At 43.9% G+C, this 24,655-nt stretch overlaps 1 protein-coding gene across 13 annotated transcripts in view; it reads left to right on the top strand.

The window, feature by feature from the left end:
* FHOD3 (formin homology 2 domain containing 3) overlaps positions 1–24,655 on the top strand; it is a 310,284-nt gene that overhangs the window by 267,961 nt on the left and 17,668 nt on the right. For 9 of the 13 annotated variants that reach the window (XM_060282210.1, XM_060282206.1, XM_060282209.1 and 6 more), the window contains 4 exons: positions 1,042–1,161; positions 4,548–4,709; positions 15,568–15,758; positions 16,650–16,875. In XM_060282210.1, coding sequence (XP_060138193.1) covers positions 1,042–1,161; positions 4,548–4,709; positions 15,568–15,758; positions 16,650–16,875 — 699 coding nt within the window. The remainder of the gene's footprint in view (positions 1–1,041; positions 1,162–4,547; positions 4,710–15,567; positions 15,759–16,649; positions 16,876–24,655) is intronic. The other 4 variants (XM_060282208.1, XM_060282207.1, XM_060282216.1 and 1 more) reach the window with 1 other exon arrangement.

Raw genomic sequence — 24,655 nt, 5'->3', positions numbered from 1 at the left:
CAGAAGGATCCGATCTTTGTTGGGAGGAGAGGCCTCCCCGTATCTCTGGCCCTGACACAGAGATTTGTATGTGTGGCACCAGGGCTATCCTAAGCCTGCTTCTGCTTTTCTTCTTTATGGTTGTGGCTGAACTCAGTGCAGATCCCCCCTTTTTCCTTCATACTGATATCTAGCTAATGGTATGAAGTGTGTTGATAATATAGCCCTCGTGCTTTTGATGTTGGGGGGGGGGCAGAGCATTGTCCCATAGATTCAGTTAATGCTTGATGAATTGAAAGCAATTATTATTATACAGTGGTACCTCGACATACGAATGCTTCAACTTCCGAAGGTTTCGACTTCCGAAGTTGACAACCCTGGAAGTCTTTTTGCCCCACACGAACGCGGTCCGTGCATGTGCAGAAGCTCAAAAGTGCGCTTCGCGCATGCGCAGAACGGGCGCTTCGACAACCAAAGACTTCGACTTACGAAGACCGCCGTGGAACGGATCGTCTTTGTAAGTCGAGGTACCACTGTAATTCATTGTTGGAGGTCTTTAGTCTTCTTTCTCAAATGCCAAGAAGGAAAAAATAAATAAAAGAAGAATCATTCTTATGAGACCGAGTTAAGGAATTTGATGTGCCTGATTTCAGCTGGGATAAATTTGTGGAAGTCTAGTAAATCGAGAGTGAAGATCAGCACTGCACTGTTTGAAAATCCCAAATTCTTACGAAGTGTAGAACAAAAGGGGAAATCAGGCCTAAGGCTAACTAAACCATTCAGGGGTACATCCTATAGCATCCTATTCGTGTTTCTCAGAATCATGCATCTTGCTCAAATTAAAAAGCAATTTAACAGGCATGTCCGAGTTTAAATGACTCCAGTTTACTGTTAGGATTGAAAGTGGCACTAACTTTGGGAACATTGAGGAGCCGAGGAGGGGGAGAGAGCCTTGCAATTTTACATTCTGCGGAGCATAGCTTGGGAATTTTTGTGATAATTTAAAACACTGAATTGAGACACGGTATGCTGCATTTTCTTTTTATTTTCTGTTAATGTTAGGAGGTTGCAGAACCACTTTTGGATTTGAAGGAAGGAATGGACCAGCTTGAAAACAACAAAACTTTGGGGTTTATCCTTTCTACTCTACTAGCCATTGGAAATTTTCTCAATGGAACCAATGTAAGCTTTCCTTTCACTGTTGCCTAATTACTGTATTATTGCCGTGGTTCTGACTGGATATATGAGGACATATGAAGAAATCACAGGGAGGGAGAACTCTGAGAAGGAGGCGGCCTTCAGCTTGCTCTCTTTCTCCCTTCCATGTATAGAACTGTTCTAAAGAGAAAAGAAAAACATGGGTTGAGAGCATCTGCATTGGAACTATGGTGTCACTGGAGGTGGCAGAAATGCTGGCCGTAGTAGTACCATTATTCCTGTCTCTTTGCCTACACTCGCTTTGCTTTTTAGTCACATGGAAATACGCTGTAACCTTGAAAAATACGTATACAGGTGTAGAGAAGTGAGGCCCTGCAACAGAAAATAATAGTCAGGTGTTTATCACAGTCAACCCACTACTGTAGTTTGTTTACTTAGAATCATAGAATCATAGATTTGGAAGAGACCACAAGCGCCTGCCAAGCAGGAAACACTATCAAAGCATTCCTGACATATAGCTGTCAAGCCTCAGCTTAAAGACCTCCAAAGAAGGAGACTCCACCACACTCCTTGGCAGCAAATTCCACTGTCGAACAGCTCTTACTGTCAGGAAGTTCTTCCTAATGTTTAGGCGGAATCTTTTTTCTTGTAGTTTGAATCCATGAAAAAAGATTCCACCTACTTATTATTAATTATTACATTTGTGAGCTGTTTTATCATGCCAAAGCGACCTACAGCCATACAAAAGACAATAGACCTCTTATAGATTAAAACCAAGAGGAAAGAAAAATACATTAAAAACATCCCACCCACTTCTAAAATTGTCCACAGATAGTTAAAGGCCAAAGGCCTGGTTATACTGAAATGGTTTTTGCATGGCGCCAAAAGATATGTAACAAAGGCCTGCCAGGCGAGCCTCCCTGGAGAGAGCATTCTACCTCAGAAAGGGCCCCTTCTTGTGTTGCCACCCTCTCGTGGAGGACAAACCCTCCAACATTTCTTTGATGATGATAATAATAATAATAATAATAATAATAATAATAATAATAATAATTTATTATTTATACCCCGCCCATCTGGCTGGGTTTCCCCAGCCACTCTGGGCGGCTTCCAACCGAATATTAAAAACAGTACAGCGTCAAACATTAAAAACTTCCCTAAACAGGGCCGCCTTCAGTTGTCTTCTAAAAGTAAAATAATTGCTTATTGCCTTGACATCTGCTGGGAGGGCGTTCCACAGGGCGGGTGCCACTACCGAATAAAACAGAATAAAACTTCAAACATTAAAAACTTCCCTAAACAGGGCTGCCTTCAGATGTCTTCTAAAAGTCGGATAGTTTATTTTCTTGACATCTGATGGGAGGGCATTCCACAGGGAGGGCGCCACCACTGAGAAGGCCCTCTGTCTGGTTCCCTGCAACCTCGCTTCTCTCAATGAGGGAACCGCCAGAAGGCCCTTGGTGCTGGATCTCAGTGTGCGGGCTGAATGATGGGGGTGGAGACGCTCCTTCGGGTATACAGGACCAAGGCCGTTTGAATAGGGACATCCTATTCAACAACAACATTACTATTTAGATCCCACCCATCAGACTGGGTTGGCCCAGTCACTCTGGGTGGCTTCCAACATGTATAAAAACATAATAAAACATTTAAAAACTTTCCTATATAGGGCTGCCTTCAGATGGCTTAGGAGTCAGATAACTCCATACCCTCCAACATTTTTCAAAAAATAGGGACGTCCTAAAGACAAGCATAATTAGAATCAATTGAGAAACTGGACTGGCTTCTGTAAATCCAGGAGTGTTCCTGGAAAATAAGGACACTTGGAGGTCTGGGAGGAGGCACACAAAAGGGCCTCAGATGATGACCGCAGGGTCCAGGTCAGTTCATATGGGGAGAGGTGGTCCTTGAGGTATTGCGGTCTTGGGTCATTTAAGTCTTTGACAAAATACAAAGCATAACATATAAAATCACAATCACAATAGAACCTATTATTATTATTATTATTATTATTATTATTATTATTATTATTATTCTCAAACGCTGATAGAAACTGCAGCAAAATAATACCGGTTTTACCTCTGCATGGCCGCATGGATGCATCTTTTAAGGGAACCATAGCAAATTTGCCATCTAAAATATTTGGAGGGAAAACAGTAAAATGGCACAGTAAAATGCAACACAGTAAGAAGGTGTGTTTCTGTTTGGATTCCATAGCTATTCCTTCCCATTGCGTGTTCAGACCCAGAGACCTGCCCCCCCCCCTAAATAAAGACACATTTGACTCAAATGTTAGTTTTGGTTTTTTGGCAGAATTTAGGCCACAACTTTATTGATTACAGAAAAGTGAGTGGTTGCATAGGCTCTCGTTCGACTAGCTCCCTACACCCTTGCAGGTAGTGCTGACCCAGAGCTCTATCATAGGTCAGCCAAGGGTGAACACCTGAGGCAGGTGAAAAGCCTGGGAGCAGACTCTGTTCACTCCCCAGATGCTCCCCTGGACTCAGGCAAGGGCACAACCCCCCCCCTCAGGGGTTGACCAAACCAAGCTGAGTCCCTGGATTCCTTTAACGGAATACCCTTCACATAGGGATGGCGAGAGCGTTCTCCCATCCCTATCACATCAACCAGTGCCTATCTGCAACCTTACAAGTTGTGACAAATTGCTACACGGCAGACGAAACCCAAATGGCCACAGCCAATCAGCCAAGTGGGGGAAATTCCTGCCGTGCCCCTGTCCCAATGACAGATGACACACATAGGAAGGTCAATCGCAAAATGCCCTAAAATTAGGGAGAGGTAGGCGGGTGTTCCAATGCGTGAGCCAAAAGAGGAAGCTCCGGGACACATGTATGGGTTTATATAGGTCCCTTGATTCGTTTAGACTGCACCCCATTGGCTAGATTAAACCCAGCAACGAGGGACCTACCAATCGGGTGTTGTGGCTATCCAATAGACCCGCCCACAACCAGGAGGTCAGTCTCCAGGTCTCACCACAACACGTGCCCTCTTTTAGGGAGGACACGATTTCCTAAACCCATCTGTTCTTTGTCTCCCAGCCCCTGCAGGACTCGGTCCAAGTGTGTTCAGTCCTCAGTGGTCTGTTTGGGCTATTTTAGGGTGAGTGCAGCATTTTGTGACTACTGAAGTCCTCACTGAGGTTGTTGTTTTTTTAAAAAAAGAATTAGCTCCATTAACACTGATGCTTTCAGATGAATGCTAACATGTTAACTAGGTACAAATCTGATTTTGCAGCTGTTTAGTAACATGTTCCATTTTAACCAAGGGCCTCCTGAAAGCAGTATCTTTCCCGTCAGACATGGTATATTAAAAAGAGGAAAAAAATTAGAAGTAGATTGGCGTGTAGAAGTGAATGCAACATGTTGTTTTTATTTCTTTCCTTCACATAGGCCAAAGCCTTTGAACTGAGCTACCTCGAAAAAGTTCCAGAAGTCAAGGACACAGTGCACAAGCAGTCTCTCCTGCATCACGTCTGTACGATAGTGGTGGAAAAATTCCCAGACAGCACAGACCTTTATTCTGAGATTGGGGCCATCACGAGGTCAGCCAAGGTACATTTTGTGTGCAAGGAAATCTCCTTTTTCTATGACAGAAAGGATCTTTATCAGTTTCTGTAAGGAACAAAAAACGGTTTAAGTGTAATATCCAAGTTTTGCTTTCCTGCTGATTTTCTCCGTTCTTCCTTATAAACAGCAAGCTTAGAAATATGACTTTGTTTTATGTCACTCACTTGGAATGTTGAGGATATAGGAACTTTCTCTGGCATTTTTTCTCATTTTTCTGTCAAATGGTTTTCTCATCAAGGTTTTTTAAAAAAACAAAAAAACAAGGGTTCTATTCTGAAGTGAATGCATTGCTTTTATGGAGCTTTAATAAAGCTATAATGCAATTAATAGAATTGATATCTGTCAGAACTATGCCACCCCAGCAAACAGTTGGGATACTCTTTTACGTTTTGGCTACTCTTTTGTGTGCGGAAAGCAAAGTGTGATGCCTTCTCAATTCACAGGGAAGCAAGACAAGATGGGGGGGGCAGTTCTTGGAAACGGAGCAGTACTTTTGCATGACAACCCTATACTGTGAAATAAGCAGTTTAACAAAATCCGCCCTCCTGCATCAGCTTCTCAACAATATTACAACACTGTATATCCATAGATTCTTTTAGAAGAGGAGAGGGGAAGTTAGGCTTTGAGATAGTACAAGCATCTATCAGTCACTAGCAGCATATAATGAAGAGCTGGGACTGTATAGATAAGAGAAGAGCAGAAAGGAGACTATATGACCCTATAAACATACAATAGATTTTGAAAGAAGCAATACACACATATAAGCCTTTCATGGGGATGCTTCTTCAAGATTCACAACGCTGGACCTTTTAAAATGTCTGCATATTGTCAAAAACATATCAAACCATTGGCAGGCAGACATTCAGTTGGTGGTGGATCATTATCTTGTTCCTGTTCCTTTTCTGATGTTTCTGCATCAACTATCTCTGATCCTGTCTGTATCGCCAGAGAGGAGAGGAGTTCCAAGACGGGTGTGTTCCTACAAACCTCTGTGGTCTGGAATACCCTGGAAATATCCTTCAGCTTCTCAAGAGGGCCCACACCTACTTGAATTGTGTCACATTGTCACAAGCGATTCTATTACAACGGCTTTTTGTTTTCCATAGACTTCCACTTGCCTTCACTCACGGAACCTCTAGATATGATTTCCTCTTTTTATTAAAAAGTTGTTCAGCAATAATAATAATAATAATAATAATAATAATAATAATAATAATAATAATAATTTTTATTTATACCCTGCCCATCTGGCTGGGTCTCCCCAGCCACTCTGGGCGGCTTCCAACAGAAAAATAGAACACAGTAATCTATTAAACATTAAAAGCCTCCCTGAACAGGGCTGCCTTCAGATGTCTTCTAAAAGTCTGGTAGTTGTTTTCCTTTTTGACATCTGTTGGAAGGGCGTTCCACAGGGCAGGCGCCACCACCGAGAAAGCCCTCTGCCTAGTTCCCTGCAACTTGGCTTCTCGCAACGAGGGAACCGCCAGAAGGCCCTCGGTGCTGGACCTCAGTGTCCAGGCAGAATGATGGAGGTGGAGACGCTCCTTCAGGTATACTGGACCGAGGCCATTTAGGGCTTTAAAGGTCAGCACCAACACTTTGAATTGTGCTCAGAAACGTACTGGGAGCCAATGTAGATCTTTCAAGACTGGTGTTATGTGGTCTCGGCGGCCGCTCCCAGTCACCAGTCACCTTCAAAGGTAGCCCCATGTAGAGCCCCAGTAGCACCCCAGATCAACTAAGTTTGTTCTGGGTATAAGCAGAAGTCACCAGACCCTTATGTATAGTGGGAGGGTGGGGTGGGGTTTTTCTCAGAAGGGTAGTAGGAGATGGGTGATTGGCTCAATGGGTATGGTAAACCTGTTGGGAGGGCGTTCCACAGGGCAGGCGCCACCACCGAGAATGCTCTCTGCCTAGTTCCCTGCAAATAACGATTTTTTTCCCCCTGACTGCGTCAGACCAACATGACTACCTACCTACCTGAAATCTCTTTTTATTATTACTATTTTATTATTTATTGAATTTATATACATCCTATACACGGAGGTCTCAGGGCAGTATATAAATTATGAGTGTTTGCCTGGGCTGGTGTTAAGAGAGAAAGGATCCACCCCACCCACCTGTTGAGGCTTCAAGCCATGAGATAATGGCCTCCTGGTTGTGTAGCAACGGTTAGCCTATCTTGCCATAGTTGTGACTGCATCACAATGCACAGTGTGTCACAATGCACATTGCTAAGCAGCGTACTCAATCCCAAACAGAGGAAAGGAGCCTTGCTGCTTTTCCCTGCCATTCAACAGGCGAGTTTTGGCGGCAGCCTATATCAGCTATGGACACTGCGGTTAAGCGCTCAGTTATCCAGATGTCAAGGTGGGATGAATGAGAAAATGTAGGTGTGGCGTGTTCTCGGGTGATTTAGTTGTTTGGGCAAACTAGAATGTGAAGCAGGCTATGGCTACACAAGCACTGGCTAAGTTGCAAACCATGGCTATGTTATCCATCCCTTTTGGAGTGCAGCTGTGCAGGGAGTGAGGAGGCAAAACTGGTGCTGTGTTGAAAAGTGAGGTATGATGATGATGATGATAATGATGATGATTAACACGCTGCCCATCTGGCTGGGTTTCCCCAGCCACTCTGGGCAGCTCCCAACCGAATACAGTGGTACCTCTACTTACGAATGTTTCTACTTACGAATGGAGCTCCGTTCGCCATCTTGGATGCGGTTTAGATAGGATTTTTTCTACTTACAAATTTTTAGATAGGATTTTTTCTACTTACAAATTTTCCCCCCAATGCATTCCTATGGGATTCGACTTACAATTTTTTTCTACTTACAAATGTGCGTTTGGAACGCATTAAATTTGTAAGTAGAGACCACTGTATTAAAAACACAATACAGTGGTACCTTGGTTTACAACCATAATGTGTTCCGGAGGTCCGTTTGTAAACCAAAACAGGTTGTAACCCAAGGCACGCTTTTGCCAATGGGGGCCTCCAAATCCCCTATTTTAAGACATCGTCATAAAATAAGCTGTAGCAGTATTTTTAAGCATTCAAGGAATATAAGCCATACCCCGAAAATAAGACATAGTGATAGGCGCAGCAGCAATGAGACCATGGGTTTGAGCCCTACATTGGGTGAAATGCCGGCCGCGGCAGGAGGAGGAGGAAAAAAATAAGACATCCCCTGAAAATAAGCTATAGTGTGTTTTTTGGAGGAAATAAGACGGTGTCTTATTTTCAGAGAAACACGGTCCCAAAAATAGGTTGTAATCAAAAAAAAAAAAAAAAGGTTGCAAACCAGGACACACACTTCCGGGTTTGACGTGTTTGTAATCCAAAACGTATGCAAACCAAGGTACCACTGTACAGCATTAAACATTAAAAACTTCCCTAAATAGAAAAATTCCTTCAGTAGCACCTTAAAGACCAACTCTTCTGTTTCAAGTGTATCTGAAGAAGTGTGCATGCACACGAAAGCTCATACCAAAATAAAAACTTAGTTGGTCTTTAAGGTGTTACTGAAGGAATTTTTTTATTTTGCTTCGACTCAGACCAACACGGCTACCTACCTGTAACTTCCCTAAATAGGTCTGCCTTCAGATGTCTTTTAAAAGTAAGATAGTTGCTTATTGCCTTGACATCTGATGGGAGGGCATTCCACGGGGCAGGTGCCACTACCGAGAAGGCCCTCTGCCTGGTTTGGATGCCTGAGTTTGGGTCCTATAAGCTTTAGAATTCCTCTCAGAAACATTTCGTCTTACAGTTCTTTCCAAGTCTTTCCAGTTGTTTCCTTCCATGCTGTCCAACCTTATTTCATGTAGCTTTGTTCATTCCTATGATGCCTGAGGTCTTTTTCTTTGGAATTTTTCTGGACATTTAGAAACAGAAGAGGCTTACTATAGGAAACCTCATTCCCACTTCTCATAGCTGCCACAAATCAGTGTTCCTGAAGTTGGAAGCCATCCAGGCTGCTAAATGGCACAGACTTCAAAAATATGAGACATTGTATTTAAGAGAATTTGGCATAAATAAGCTTTGGGTATTTTCACTGAGTGTTACATTACAGTTCGGATTCCATGTCATCCCCAAAACTCTGAAGAAGTTAAACAACAGAGACTTGGATGTTTCACCTGTATACCTTTTCCTATGTGAACTTTGGTGAGAATAAAAAATAAATTATATCCGCGGGAAGAGGCAGCGAGGGAATTCCCAAGCCACAACGTGGTACATAAGCAGAACATTCAGAAACAAAATTATGACTCAAGACATAGAAATGTTGAAGGCCCACATGCGGACAGTCCCAACGAGAACTAAAAGTGGGAGGCTGCATAAGGAGCTTACAGATGAGCCGAGAGTTAAGAATGGCAAGTATAAGAAATGGAAGAAAGGGGAGATATGTATGAGTTGCAGGGTGAATGTCAGGCAGACCAAAGCTCAGAAAGAGCTCATGCTTGCAAGAGAGGTTAAAAATAATAACAAAAGGTTTCATTGCCTGTGTTTGAAGCAAGAGGAAGAACAAGCAAACAGTACGTTATCTGTGTGGAGCAGAGGGAGAAATGCTATTGGGTGCCATAGAAAAGGCGGAACTGCTCAATGCCTAATTTGCCCAAAGTGGAAAGGAAAGTGATGCCCAACCTGGTGATAACAGAATAAATGATAATAAATAAATGGGAGCTGCAGCCCCAAATAGGAAAAGAGATGGCAAGAGAACATCTAAAGGTAAAGGTAAAGGACCCCTGACAGTTAAGTCCAGTCACAAATGACTCTGGGGTTGCGGCGCTCATCTCGCTTTACTGGCCGAGGGAGCCGGCATTTGTCCGCAGACAGTTTTCCCTGGTCATGTGGCCAGCATGACTAAGCCGCTTCTGGTGAAACCAGAGCAGCACACGGAAACGGCGTTTACCGTCCCGCCGTACCTGTTTATCTACTTGCGCTGGCGTGCTTTCGAACTGCTAGGTTGGCAGGAGCTGGGACTAAGCAACAGGAGCTCACCCCATTGCGGGGATTCGAACCGCCGACCTTCTGATCTGCAAGCCCTAGGCTCTGTGATTTAGACCACAGTGCCGCCCGTATCCCAAGAGAACATCTAGCTCAGGGGTCCCCAGACTTACCGGCGTTTGGGCCGGTTCCCACCGCGCCGATCGCGTGGCGGGCCGGAGGACAGGGAGCGTGCGCCTGTGCGGGCCAGCAGGCGGGGGAGTGCGCGCCCGTGCGCATGCGCACGGGCGCTTACTGGCGCGGCGGCGCGCTTCCAGGGTGGAAAAAGCGCCGGAAATCCGTTGCGCGCATGTGTATGGGCCTCCCCCGACCCGGAAGTGCACCAGAAATGACCTCTTCCGGGTCGGGAGAGGCCCATACGCATGCGCACAAAGGATTTTCGGAGCTTTTTTCCCGACTCGGAAAAGTGCTGCCGCGCTGCGCGCCGTAAGAGCGGGCGGCGGGCGGCGGGGGTCGTCGCGGGCCGGATTGGCAGGCCAATTGGGCCGCATCCGGCCCCCAGGCCGTAGTCTGGGGACCCCTGATCTTGCTACTTTAAATAAATTCAAATTTCCAGGGCCCGATGAGCTGCACCCAAGGGTACTTTAGGAGCTTGCAGATCATAGAATCATAGGGTTGGAAGAGACCACAAGGGCCATCCAGTCCAACCCCCTGCCAAGTAGGAAACACCATCAAAGCATTCTTGACATATGCCTGTCAAGCCTCTGCTTAAAGACCTCCAAAGAAGGAGACTCCACCACACTTCTTGGCAGCAAATTCCACTGTCGAACAGCTCTTACTGTCAGGAAGTTCTTCCTAATGTTTAGGTGGAATCTTCTTTCTTGTAGTTTGAATCCATTGCTCCGTGTCCGCTTCTCTGGAGCAGCAGAAAACAACCTTTCTCCCTCCTCTATATGACATCCTTTTATATATTTGAACATGGCTATCATATCACCCCTTAACCGTCTCTTCTCCAGGCTAAACATACCCAGCTCCCTAAGCCGTTCCTCATAAGGCATCGTTTCCAGGCCTTTGACCATTTTGGTTGCCCTCTTCTGGACACATTCCAGCTTGTCTGTATCCTTCATGAACTGTGGTGCCCAGAACTGGACACAGTACTCCAGGTGAAGTCTGACCAGAGTGGAATACAGTGGTACTATTGCTTCCCTTGATCTAGATGCTATACTCCTATTGATGCAGCCCAGAATTGCATTGGCTTTTTTAGCTGTTGCATCACACTGTTGACTCATGTCAAGTTTGTGGTCTACCAAGACTCCTAGATCCTTTTCACATGTACTGCTCTCAAGCCAGAGAGAGGATGTAGTCTCAGAGCCTCTGTCTATAATCTTTGAGAATTCTTGGAGAACTGGTGAGGTCCCTGCGCACTGGAGGTGGGCAAATGTTGTCCCCGTCTTCAAAAAAGGGCAGGGTAGTGGGGAAAAAACCCTGTATGTTCATTTATTTCAAAGTATTTACAGACTGCAGAAGCACAAAACTCCTAAGTAGCGTGCGTAATAAAATTATTGCTAAAACAGTTAGAATCTACAAAACTTTTTTTTTAAAAAAAGCATCCATCAGTTGAATAAACTCTGCTTATACTCTGTTCACTTTATATTCTAAGTACAGAAGTATCTTGCGGGCACAACAGTGTTGCATCCAAACCAAAGGAGCTTCCAATTGCGTAGTCCTTCCTCAGACTGTTTACTTCCTGACCAACACCCCTGCCCCTAAAGAAAAAGACACACTGAAGCATTTTGGCCATATTACATTGTTAAATCAATTTTCTGATAATCATTTCAAGGCTTCTTCCTTCTTTTGACTTTTAGTGTTGCTTGATTCTTTCTTTCTTTCTTTCTTTCTTTCTTTCTTTCTTTCTTTTTCTCCATATACATTCTGATCCACATCACCTTTTTGTATATTCTCTGAGTTCTTGGCAAAATATGCTCGGTTTTGTTCACAAAAGATCCCTGAAACTGCTTTTCTCCCAAGCAGAAAAATGGCTTGGGGTGGGATATGTGATTCTGAGCAGAGAGAAAAAATGGTGTGAAAGCAGTTGGTTTACCCACCAGCTCCTCCTGCCAGTATTTCCACTACTTGCTGCAGTATACAAGTCTGCTTGTCAGGGTTTTTTCAATAAAAAAAAATATTTTTAAAAAACCCAAGAGATTACTGATATGGTTCCCAAATATCCAGCCTGGCTCTGAGTCACAGCACAAAGCACAGGTTTCACAATTAGATGCTCCTTAAAAAACCATCTATGCCAATGGTTTGACCCAGATTTTTGTCCTGAAGCACATATACAATTGAGTGAATATGTCCTCATTTTCTAAATGAGTCAGGATCTTGAAAGGACTTCATATTTTCACATTATTTACTATTCCTACTGAGGCCAAGGAATGAATTGTACTTTAAAGTGAGGTAGGAAAAATCCCATCACCAGACTGGCAAGTACAAGAGACTTTTCAAAAAAGAAAGAAGCCAAATACCTTATATTACTCATTGTGCTTTTGGGAGGCCGTAATTTGGGCCATGAATGATATACACTTAACCAGAGCAAGAGACACTTCCTTTATCATGTGGTTTGGTATTAACTTTATGAGAAAAAAATTGAACTTGCAGGAATTGGGGAAAAGGTGGAGCAAGTATTTTGTTTGTTTGCTTGTTTGTTTGTCTGTAGATAGATTAGATAGATAGATAGATAGATAGATAGATAGATAGATAGATAGATAGATAGACAGACAGACAGACAGACAGACAGACAGACAGACAGACAGACACTGGTAGATATATACTGGTAGATAGATAGATAGATAGATAGATAGATAGATAGATAGATAGATAGATAGATAGATACTTTATTGTCATTTGTACATAATACAACGGAATTGAATGCCATCCCATAAAAAACAAAACAAAAACACAATTACAGCCACACACACACACACACACACACACACACACACACCCATCACAACTCCCCAAGATCATATTACTTAGTTACAGCATTTAAGATGGTTATAGCTCTTGGATAGAAACCTTTTTTTAATCTATTCGTTCTTGATTTAATTGTTCTGTATCTCTTGCCCGAAGACAACAGTGCAAAAAGACTATATCCAGGATGAGATGAATCTTGTAAAATACTATTTGCTTTTTTAAGGCAACAGGAATTGTATAGTTCTTCCAGAGATGGGAGAGGATGACCCGATAATATTTTGGGCTGTGGTTATGACCTTCTGGAGCACTTTCCTGTCTCATTACTGTGCAGCTGGAAGATCTCATGGCAGTTCACAGCATAAAAACACAAGATAGAAAACACAAAATACATAATAAAAGCAATTTATAGCTAGCCCTTGTCACATTTCTGCAGCCTGCAATATATTTATCCGGTGTTCAATCTGGCCAGCCTAAATGCAAGGAATAGGTGAGGCTCTACCTTCTTGGCAGAAGTTTCCCTGCCACTTACACGGGTGGGGCCATGGGAAGGTTGGGGCTGTGAGGTGCCCATTGCTTTGAACTGTACACCTCGCAGCCCCAAACTCATGGCTGCCCTGCCCTGGAAAGCAGCAGAGACCATTGTGTTGCCAGGGCTAGCCTGTTTCAGCTTGGTTCCTTTTCTACAGAAAGAGAAATAGCTGGGATTTGCATGTTCTTAACTGAACCTGGCTTCTATTCCGTTGTAACGCGAACGGTAGCAGTTCGCTCAATGTGAGCTTTGTGTGGTTAAATCGCACAGAGCTCCCTGTTTGTAGCAACATAAACCAGGCTGCAGGGCTCTGCCACTTAAACACCTTTTATGGTTAATGAACAGGAGAACCCTCATCTCGTTTACTTTATTAAGGAATTTATTGGCTTCCCCTACGTTAAGCTTTACTAGCACAATTACATTGTGTTGACACAAGACTTTCAACGTTCAAAAGATATCTTCCTGCACAGGCGTGCAATTGCACTTGTTCAAAAGGAGCTGTAAGGATTGACTTCCATAAACAAAATTGAGATCTGTTAGGGCTCCATTGCTCCCATTGTCATCAGGCCAGGAAAGCATGAAGCGAAAAGGAGTAATGGGCCAGGCAGCCATATACCAGAGGGATTGATGGAGACCATTGTGGTCTGCTGGGATACACTTGGGTCCAGAGCTATTGGCACAAGTTAGTCTTAGAAACCAGGGCCACTCAGCCACGAGGCAAGTTGAGGCAACAGCCCCAGGTGGCAGAATCCACAGGGACAGCAAATCGGCCGCTAAGGAATGCATCTACTGCTGCTCCTCCTGCCGCAGTGGCAGCAACAGCTTCAGCATGCTCCTTGGGGGCTGGATCTGCCATCTCCTCAGCAGCCCCCTGCCCACGCCGCCTCGGCAACAGATTCTTTTTGGCAAATAGGAGGTACAGCTGGTCTCCTCCCACCCTTGTTCTCAATGTAGATATTTATCCCTCCTCTTGTTCTGATGTGGATCTTCACCATAGGAGCCAACTCCCAATTTCAACCCCAACCCCCAGTTGATGAGCACTGCCATTCAAATGAGGTGCGCATGCCCACGTCTTGTGATCAGTTATGCAGGGTGGGGCTTACCTGCCTCCTCACACACAATATTTTATTCCATACCTGCCAAGTTGCTGTCGAAGAAATAAGGGACCAGGGCGGAAGTAGCAGACTGGAAGTCGCACTGCAGCCATTTTGGAACTGGGCAGAGCAGCATCAAAAGTTGCTTCTGAGCATGCTCCGCCCAGTTCCAAAATGGCCGCCGCGCCAGAATAAACCGGGGGGAAACAAAAAAATCCATTGTTTCAGCTAGGAACAGCTGGAAAAACGGGGATTTCCCGGGGAATACGGGAGACTTGGCAGCTATGTTTTATTCAGGTTGGCAACCCTGATCTTCACTCACCCCTTCTCTCCTGCCTGGGGGTAGGGGGCACCATTTTGTGGTTTGCCTCAGGTGGCAAAATGTCTTGGACCGGCCTTGTTAGGAGCACAGCCCAACTGACCCGAAGGTGTTTTCAAATTGGCACCCCAGGTATTCTTGGCCAAAAAGCAAGCAAGGCTCGAAGCCTTCAGGAAATGTTCTGATGGAAAATTATTAGAAATTTATCCAGTTCTCCAGGTGAGGGAAGAAACAGGGAAGCCAGTCAGGTGGTCAAAACAGGAAGAGCCAGACCAAAGGGGGGGGGCACAGGAAACAGCGGCCCAACTGCACTCACATCCATGCAAAACCTGCCTGGATTTTTCAGGTGACTTGCTCAGCAACCAGCCAGACTTCCAACTGGCCACAAACAACTAGGACTGAGGCACTGGAACAAACAGGGCTAGAAAAGTTCAGCCCAGGGGTCCGATTCTGACAGTTTGGTAGCAGCTTCTTGTCTACTGACGTTGGTAGGCAGGTTGCAACCACAAGCAGTTAGCAAAACAGGGTGCCATTGAGCCCTAGTGAGCTGTCATATATGACTAGTAGACTGTTTTGTGTCTTGGGTCATATAGTGTGGACTAGATTTTGTAGGATTTGTATGTGACGGAAAACAAGATGCTTCCTCGGTTAAATTATTAACTAAGAATTTGTTAGTGTGTACATATACAGTAAAACCTCGACTTATCCCTACTCGCAAACAATTCGACTCACGACCGCGGCAAACCCGGAAGTAAATACCGGGTTTGCCGCGATTCATGCATACGCAGAAGTGGCTTCTGCCATCTGCACATGCGCAGAGCGGCGCTTCTACAAGCGACCCGGATCGACTCACGAACGGACCTCTGGAACGGATTCCGTACATGAGTAGAGGTTCCACTGTACACTAATAATTATATATAGTGATGATGATGTGTTTGTGTGCATAGAAATATATATAAAACTAATCATTTCCCCCCTTCTTGTTAGGTTGACTTTGAACAACTTCGGGACAACTTATGTCAAATGGAGAAACGGTGCAAAGCATCATGGGATCACCTGAAGGCCATAGCAAAGCATGAAATGAAACCAACTCTAAAGCAAAAGATGTCTGAGTTCCTTAAAGACTGTGCAGAAAGAATTATAATTTTAAAAATCGTCCATAGAAGAATAATTAACAGGTAGAGTATCAGGGAATATTATGGATGGTGTCTCATAAAAAACATGATGATATTCTAAGTTGTCTGGGCAAATCTGCTGAGTAGTAGCGAGTTTTAAGCAAAGCTGGGGTGAAGTCATCACAGAGATAGGCTCATAATCTCTGCCTGAGAGAGACAGCTTGATTTAGCCCTGCTATGTGCCTAAGAAGTTCCTGTTGCATTCCCAATGACAATTTCAGAAGTGCAGCAGAATCTACTTCCTCTTCACCTCCTATGAGCCTCCAAACCCTTCCAATGCGCTCGACCCACTAGTATAAACAATAAATAAAACATCAAAAGTACAAAATCAAATTGAACAATTTCTGCATAAATCATAAGAATATTTAAAAAAGAGATGCAAAAACTAGTATCAACAGCAGCTACCAAAAATCCCCAATGAAACCCCCTAACACAGTACTCCAGTCCAAGAGTCTGTTCAATAGTCACAGCTTTTGTAGCTGGAGTCAGTCCTGGCCCACCCTCCCAAGCCAGGTGGGGAAAGGCCTGCACGGCAGCAAGCAGGTCTTCCAGGACTCACAGCCAAGATAGTCTCTGGCCTCTTCAGCAGCTTCAGCTTTTGTAGTTGGAGTCAGTCACAGCCCACCCTCCCAGACCTGGTGGGGAAAGGGTCTGCAAGGAAGGCTGGGAGCAGGTCTTGCAAGAGTCACAGGCAGGATAAATTCATAATTCAAAAGCAGATTATCCACTGCATGCTCCTCTGACCTACTCTGTCCTATAAACAAAGGCATCTCACCTATATCATGTCATATTCCCTAGAACACCACCGCTGCAACAATCCCGGGGGGGGGGGTTGAGGGGCATTCTGTTACTTGTTGGATGAAAGCTACAGATAACTCAATTCTGTTTTTCTAGGTTCCACTCCTTCTTGTTATTTATGGGATACCCTCCTTACGCAATCCGCGAAGTCAACATCAATAAGTTCTGCAAAATAATTAGTGAGTTTGCCCTGGAATATCGCACCACGAGGGAGCGCGTTTTGCAGCAGAAGCAGAAACGAGCCAACCACAGAGAAAGGAACAAAACCAGAGGGAAAATGATCACGGATGTAAGTGGCGAAGTAAAATCTCAATCAGCAAAAGTACGTAGAGTTTTCTTGCCAGCAAATGACATACTATAAGATCCATAATCCGAATTGCTCTCTTGCTCTCGCTCTCGCTCTCGTTTCTTCTTTTTTAAGGAACTTTTCTATGAAAGTAGAAGGTTGTGCTGCATAACTCATCCTCTCCAAGCAGCCTATCCCTCTTCCAGAATTAGGGTACCATGATCATGCATGGACCCACTTAATCAGTACCCAGGCATATGTCATCTCATGGCAGCATCCTGAAGTAAGATCAGGCGTGAGCCACAGGATCACACGCTCTCTTACCGGCAGCCCCTGACTTCAGCTCTTTCTCATACAGGGGCATACGAAGGGATGGGGCGATCTGCCCTAGGTGTGTGTGACAAGATGGCCCACTGCCTCCCCCCAGCTGTAGAGCGGTGGAGGGCACACACACAGTCAGTGTGGGCGCCTCTCACGCTGTGTCCGCATGGGCTGCCATGCCTGCGCAGTCCGTACGGGCTGCCGCTCGCGCACAGTGTCCATACGGGCATCTGTACGGGCTGCCACTCACACGCGGTTTCCGTATGGGTGTCTGTATGGGCTGCCGCTCGCGTGGCGACCGTACAAGCTGCTGCACATGTGCAGTCTGTATGGATGCTGCGCATGCGTCACCAGGCGGTTCACCCCGCCCCTCGGCGTCGGAGAGGGTTCCTCTAGCACTGCCCACACATGCTGCTTCCCTTACTGGTCTTAGCCATGTTTAGACTGATACCAGTGACATTAACTGCTGTTATTGTTGGTGCTGGTGTAACTGGCACAAGCCAGCAAGGAGAAGTGGAGCAGGAAAGGGGAGGGGAGGTGCTGGCAAGGCAGGAAGTACATTGACTCGCAGACACTCCCAAGCTTCTTAACAATAATTATCAGGAATAGAAAGGTATTCACATGCCTGGTGGCACATCTGTGGTGGAGAACAGGAAGTGTTCACCTGCACATGGACTGGATTATGGTGTCAGGCAATGGCCATTCAATCTTATATGTTCTCTTTCAGTACATTTCTATTTCCCAAGCACCTAAGTCAGCCAGAGCTGCGCTTCCTCAAATTTGACAACACTAACCTCTCTGCTTGAATGTCATGAAATACTAGCTAACTACTCATTAAAGGGTGGTTTCTGATGACTACTTATTATGCACTGGTAACCATAAATGCTATTTAAATGAAATGGGGGGAGGACTGTGTTGGCACCAACCGAACATTAAGTAGCAGAAGTACAATATTTTGGGGAGGTTGCTTGCACTCAGTGGTACATGAGCTTCACTCTGAATCAGAATCTAATGTATGATGGGGAGGCTGGAGAGAGATATTTTAAATAACTGGCCTCTTATTTCATTTTTATAAACAATTCTGATTTTCAGTTTTAATGATTAAAAATCATTTTGTGCGTTTAGCTTTAGAGTTTTGAGGTTGAAATAAAAATTCTTTCTATGTGATGCAAGTTCCAATCGGAATTATTAATTTGAGATTGGAATAGATGTTACCTAATAAGGATTGCTAATTGGGCTGCAGGGAAAGGGATGCACAGCCTACTTTTATTTTTTAAAAAATAAGATTACTTTTTCTCTGTCAAGTGACCTTTAAAAATCCCCTAGGACTTTTAAATCTTCTTTTAAGTTGATGCGGTTTTATTCAGTCCAAAAAAAGTTTAAAGAAGTGCCAGTACTTAATAAAAGTTTCCAGCTGTCCTCAAAATCCAACTCTGGAGTCTCCATTAGATGTGAATGTTTTGTTGCATATGGAGCTACCTCTATCTGGGCTTTGGCATTGGGCAGCACTGCTCTGATTAGCAGCGTGGCCAAAATCTCAGGCAAGCTAAGTAAAAGAATACAATAAAAAAACACCACTCCAATATTATGGATCCAAATGGGCATGGATTTAAATCACTGCCTCCCTATCATTTGTAGATCTTTCCTGGCAGTGATCTCTCAGACACTGGAAATTTGACTCATATTGAATAACTTTCAAACTGTATTGTTATTACACAAGGATTGTTTTCTTTTAAATCTGGCACCCCATTAAGAAAGTGGACATTCCTCCCCCCCCCAATATTATATACTTTTGGCAAAGCATAGCACTGCACATATTTTAAGTGCAGTGGACAGTCTATTATCTTCAGAACCTTCTGCAGTCATGAGACATGTTTATTTATAATCTCTTTCTTTATACATTTTATATATGTATATTTGTGTGTGTGTGTGTGTGTGTGTGTGTACACATAGATATACACGTATGTGTGTATCATATAGTGCTGTAATGGCTCCAGCAGTAGAGGATCCTCGTTCATGCTCTGTGTTATGTATTAAGTTAACTGCAGTACTCCTTCTGGCCACCGTGGCTGCAGTTCTTACCCTGCCCACTGTGGCTGCAGTTCTCACTCAGTTCTCACTCAGACTTACAAATTTTTTCGACTTACAAATGTGTGTTCGGAACGCATTAAATTCGTAAGTAGAGATACCACTGTATTTACATGTGTTTGCATCACTTCAGCAGATGTATATTGAGACTGCCAGCCCTAGTCCAATTTGGCAGTTTCCTGACCTCCCGAGGAAAATAATGTGCAGCCTAAGTAGAAATGTTGCCTTTAAAATTGATGGTTGGATTAAAAAATCAAACATTTGTCTATACTGCAGCATTTCTGTATCTGTGACACAGTATATATCCAGTATGTCATTAGAAAATTTTATTATTTCCATTACGATCTGAAAAGATAGGAAACCTTTCCTGAAATTCTGTCAAAATCTGCCTCCCTTTTGTCTTGAGAACTATGGCAAAAGAGTACTGCTTTTCTCTTCTTTGTGTCTAGCATTTTTGCACTAGACCAGATTGAGGTTAGCATAGAGAAAGTAAAAACAGAAACAAAATACCTTCCTTAAGTGGAAGAAAACTGATCACGTTCTGAAACTACAGCTCACTGACAATACTGAAACTGGTCTTAAGAATGTTTCCTATATTATATCAGGAGATCACAGGAATCCCCAGTCAAGATATATCTGGATAAAAGTCATAACACAGGAAGGATGTATGCCCGTGTCTGTTGTTGTTGTTGTTTAGTCGTTTAGTCGTGTCCGACTCTTCGTGACCCCATGGACCATAACACGCCAGGCACTCCTGTCTTGCACTGCCTCCTGCAGTTTGGTCAAACCCATGTTGGTAGCTTCGAGAACACTGTCCAACCATCTCGTCCTCTGTCGTCCCCTTCTCCTAGTGCCCTCCATCTTTCCCAACATCAGGGTCTTTTCCAAGGATTCTTCTCTTCTCATGAGGCGGCCATGAGCCTCAGCTTCACGATTTGTCCTTCCAGTGAGCACTCAGGGCTGATTTCCTTCAGAATGGATAGGTTTGATCTTCTTGCAGTCCATGGGACTCTCAAGAGTCTCCTCCAGCACCATAATTCAAAAGCATCAATTCTCCGGCGATCAGCCTTCTTTATTGTCCAGCTCTCACTTCCATGCATCACTACTGGGAAAACCATAGCTTTAACTATACGGACCTTTGTCGGCAAGGTGATGTCTCTGCTTTTTAAGATGCTGTCTAGGTTTGTCATTGCTTTTCTCCCAATAAGCAGGCGTCTTTTAATTTCGTGACTGCTGTCACCATCTGCAGTGATCAAGGAGCCCAAGAAAGTAAAATCTCTCACTGCCTCCATCTCTTCCCCTTCTATTTGCCAGGAGGTGATGGGACCAGTGGCCATGATCTTGGTTTTTTTGATGTTGAGCTTCAGACCATATTTTGTGCTCTCCTCTTTCACCCTCATTAAAAGGTTCTTTAATTCCTCCTCACTTTCTGCCATCAAGGTTGTGTCATCTGCATATCTGAGGTTGTTGCCCGTGTCTATTTCATGATAAATTTAATCCGTGTGGCAGTTACATTAAAGATCAGAATTACAAATGAAAATTGTAATATGGAAAGCATATTACTAAGAAAGAGTTATGGAGTTTGCCTTTTTCCTCATCCCTCCAAAGTCCAATTCCTTGTGCCATGCCTTTCACATTATAAATTGCAAGAGGGGGACTGTCTTGTTACTATTCTGGGAGTGTTTGTCAGCTGAAGAGTGGGTTAAGAATGTTTTAAATAAACGTATCTAACCAAACAATAATGTAATATTAGAAACAAATACGGCACACTAAAATCCACAATCCATTTTTTAAATCAAGCATCCCCATTCATTTTGAAGGATTTACTTGTGGCCCACTCCATCCCAAAGGCAGCAAGTGACTCGCATTAATATTTACATTCACTTTACTACCATTTAATCAATAAATAGCAAATGGCTGTTGAAGCACACAAAGTTCCAACAACGGTACAAACCTTGTACGGTTTAAATCTCTTGCTAGGATGTACAGATGATTAGAAGTACAAATATTTCACCTGTCCCCGAATGACCTTTTAGATTTCTGTCATTAATGCTAGGGGGTTACATATATAGTGTTGTTTTCTGGAGGGATATATTTTTACTGGCAATGAATTGGCTTGCCATAATGAGAATAAGCAATGGGAGCATACCTACAGAGGTTCCATTGGATAAAGGCTGGCTATCTTTCAGTGTCGCTAGGCCCAAAGCAAAACAAACAGCTCCCTCGTGGAACAAAACATACCCTTAAAAAGCAATGCGAGCCTGCTGTCGTCCGTCTCTCCCAAAGCTAATCTTTCTTGCGTCGAGTGTGCCGAAAACACCATGAAAGACCAAACAAATGAGTCCTTCATTTTTCAATTGCAAATGTTTCTGGAACACAGAAATGAAAAGAAATGGATGGATTCAGATAAAGTAATATCTGAGAAAGACGTTTTGTTAATGATTGGGCGCAATTCAACTAAAGTTAGACATAACTGATGGCCAAACTAGATGTGATATAGGAGACACATGAAGTGTTTCCCATCTCTCTCCCCCCCCCCTTATTTATTCATTTTACTTTGCTGTAGCCATAGGGTGGAAAATTTGCATCTTATTTCAACAGTGCCACAGTGCAAGGGATCTTTTTACCACCCCCTTTGGGCTAATTTCACAATCAAAACCGATCACAGCTGCCTCCATCAAACTTGGAGCCCTCTGTTGTGACAGTAAAGCGTGAAGCTCTGTAAAGTGCAGGACCAGTTTCCTCTGCCAACTACCGGTTACAGTGACCCAGAAGGGCCTCCCCACCCCCACTGCCCTGCTGCGTTAAAGGGGGGATGCAGTTGCAAACAAAGACAACAACGATACTATTTCTGGCTCTGTCATAATTATGGAAATGGAGAACAACAACAAGATGGAGGAGAAGGCTCTGGATTCGGAGGAAGAAAATGTACTGTGGGATTTGATTCTGGAAAAAAAATTGGAATTGAAAGAGGAGGTGCTCAACCCTAATGGAAAAGCATTAATCTTGGAGGAGGAGACCGCTGAACCAACAGAAGTGAACTTTGAATCAGGAGATTTAAATTGTGAAAAATTTAAGGAAGAAGAAGAAAAGGAAGAAGAAGAAGAAGAAGAAGAAGAAGAAGAAGAAGAAGAAGAAGAAGAAGAAGAAGAAGAAGAAGAAGAAGAAGAGAGGAGGAGGAGGAGGAGGAGGAGGAGGAGGAGGAGGAGGAGGAGGAGGAGGAGGAGGAGGAGGAGGAGAAGAAAATCACTGTTCCACCGGTGGGAGGGGAGGAACAGCGAATGGACTTGATTCGAAAGCCCCCCAAAAAAGGGAAAAATCAGAAAGGTTGCCGTCCCAGTGAGAGGGGGAGGGAAGGATGTAGGCTGGGGACAGAAAGAAAAGGGGATTGAAGATAAAATGTTGGGAATGCAGCAGGGGGAGAAGTGGGCTGAGCAAGGGTTGGATTGGGACAGAGTAGGAGTGGGGTGAAGGTGAAATATTGATTTAATTTTTACTGAATGGGTAAAAATGGTCTGAACCTGGAAAGTTTTAAGGAGCTAGCTGAAATTTCTGGAGATTCCGATTCCAAGGGAAGGGGGGATGAATTAGTTCTAAGACGGGATTAAAGAAGAAGATATAGAAAAGGATGGATGGGTATTTTTGGGTAGTGAATAATGGTTTTGAAATTGTATAAAAGTTAAGAGAATTATGACAATACAGGAGAGGAATTAAGAGGATTTTTTGTAAGGATAAAAGGGTAAGAATTAAGAATCAAGGTTTAAAATATGAGAAATGATGTTAAATTAAGATTTGGAAATTGCAAAATCTAGATAGCAAAATAGGAGCTCAAAGGGGTGATGTGAGGAAGTCCGTAGAGTTAAGATATAAGAATGGAGAATGTATTTTTCTATCTTTCTTTTTCTTTTCTTTTCTTTTTGTAAAATCAATAAAAATAATATTAAAGGGGGGGGTGCAGTTGCAGCCATTGCTGCCTTCTCTCCCGGGGCGGCAATGACGATAGGCCCAACTCCCGGTCCTTTGTACAGAGGGTGCTGGCAGGCCCTGGCAGCTGAACCTGGCTATTATGTCTTGGCTGTTCATCAGAGGAAAGAACAGAAGCTTTTACCATCCGATTCCCGCGTCGCACTTCTCTCCCAGTGGCATGAATATTCTCCACACAATCTGCATGTTGAAAAATATCTGCCATCACTGACACACAGCATTTCCTAAATATTTTCATTTGATAGCTTTAACAAGAGTCGGTTCCCATTAGTTGAGTTTTGCTTAGATGCCAGCATTTTCTCCTGCTTTCTGCAGCCCCTTATGGTGGAAGAGAAGAGAAGGCTAGAGAGCTGCTTTCTTAAACGGTAACTTGCTATGTGGAAGAGATTTTTATTTGAGATCGCTTTCACACAGGCAGTTCTTCATGTAAAAAACAGAAGGTATATACAGGGTTGTGCTAACTCAGTGACTAAATGTTTGAGTCTGCAAGGAAGACTCAAAGCTAGTAGCAGCAGTTGGTTTTTGCTTTCTGTTGCAGAGTAGCTTGTTTTATTCAGTCCTTTGGAGTTCTTTTTCTCTTTGCAATTACAGTGGTACCTTGGGTTAAGAACTTAATTCGTTCTGGAGCATAGCTGCCAAGTACCCCGTTTCCCCCGGGAAACCCCCGTTTTTACTTACCTTTTCCCGGTGGTCCCCCGTATCACTTCATCTCCCATTTTTCTCCGTTATTTTCTCCTGCCAGCGGCCATTTTTTCTGATTTGCCCTTCTATGGGCACAAAAAATGGCCGCTGGCAGCTTCAAAAGTCGCATCTACGCATGACCGGAAGTGCGTAGATGAGACTTCCGGTGCCGGTGGCGGCCATTTTTTGTGCCCATAGATGGGCGGGGTGACACCGGAAGTTGTGTCGACGCACTTCTGGTCATGTGTAGAAGCTACTTTTGAAGCCGGCGGCGGCCATTTTTGGTGCCCATAGAAGGGCAAAGCGACACCAGAAGCTACGTTGACGCAACTTCCGGTGTCACACGACTGCCAGTCCCGGATTCTGCAGTCCGGGACTTGGAAGGTAAGTTCTGGAGGTCCCTTCTTAACCTGAAACTGTTCTTAACCTGAGGTACCACTTTAGCTAATGGGGCCTCCTGCTGCCGCTGCGCCGCCACCGCACAATTTCTGTTCTCATCCTGAAGCAAAGTTCTTAACCCGAGGTACTATTTCTGGGTTAGCGGAGTCTTCAGGTAACCTGAAGCGTTTGTAACCTGAAGTGTCTGTAACCCAAGGTACCACTGTATGTGTGATGTGATTATGGCTGGATCTAGACACATCAAAAAGGCATTTCAGTTTGAAGCATGGTAAATTTAAACAGGGAAAACAGGTAGAGAAAAATGGGACTCCCCATCGCCATCTGGTGGCACAATTGTTATAAC

Source organism: Zootoca vivipara, chromosome 13 (genome assembly GCF_963506605.1).
Source record: "Zootoca vivipara chromosome 13, rZooViv1.1, whole genome shotgun sequence".
In the NCBI taxonomy this organism is placed as follows: domain Eukaryota; kingdom Metazoa; phylum Chordata; class Lepidosauria; order Squamata; family Lacertidae; genus Zootoca; species Zootoca vivipara.
This window is presented reverse-complemented; position numbering and strand designations above follow the sequence as displayed.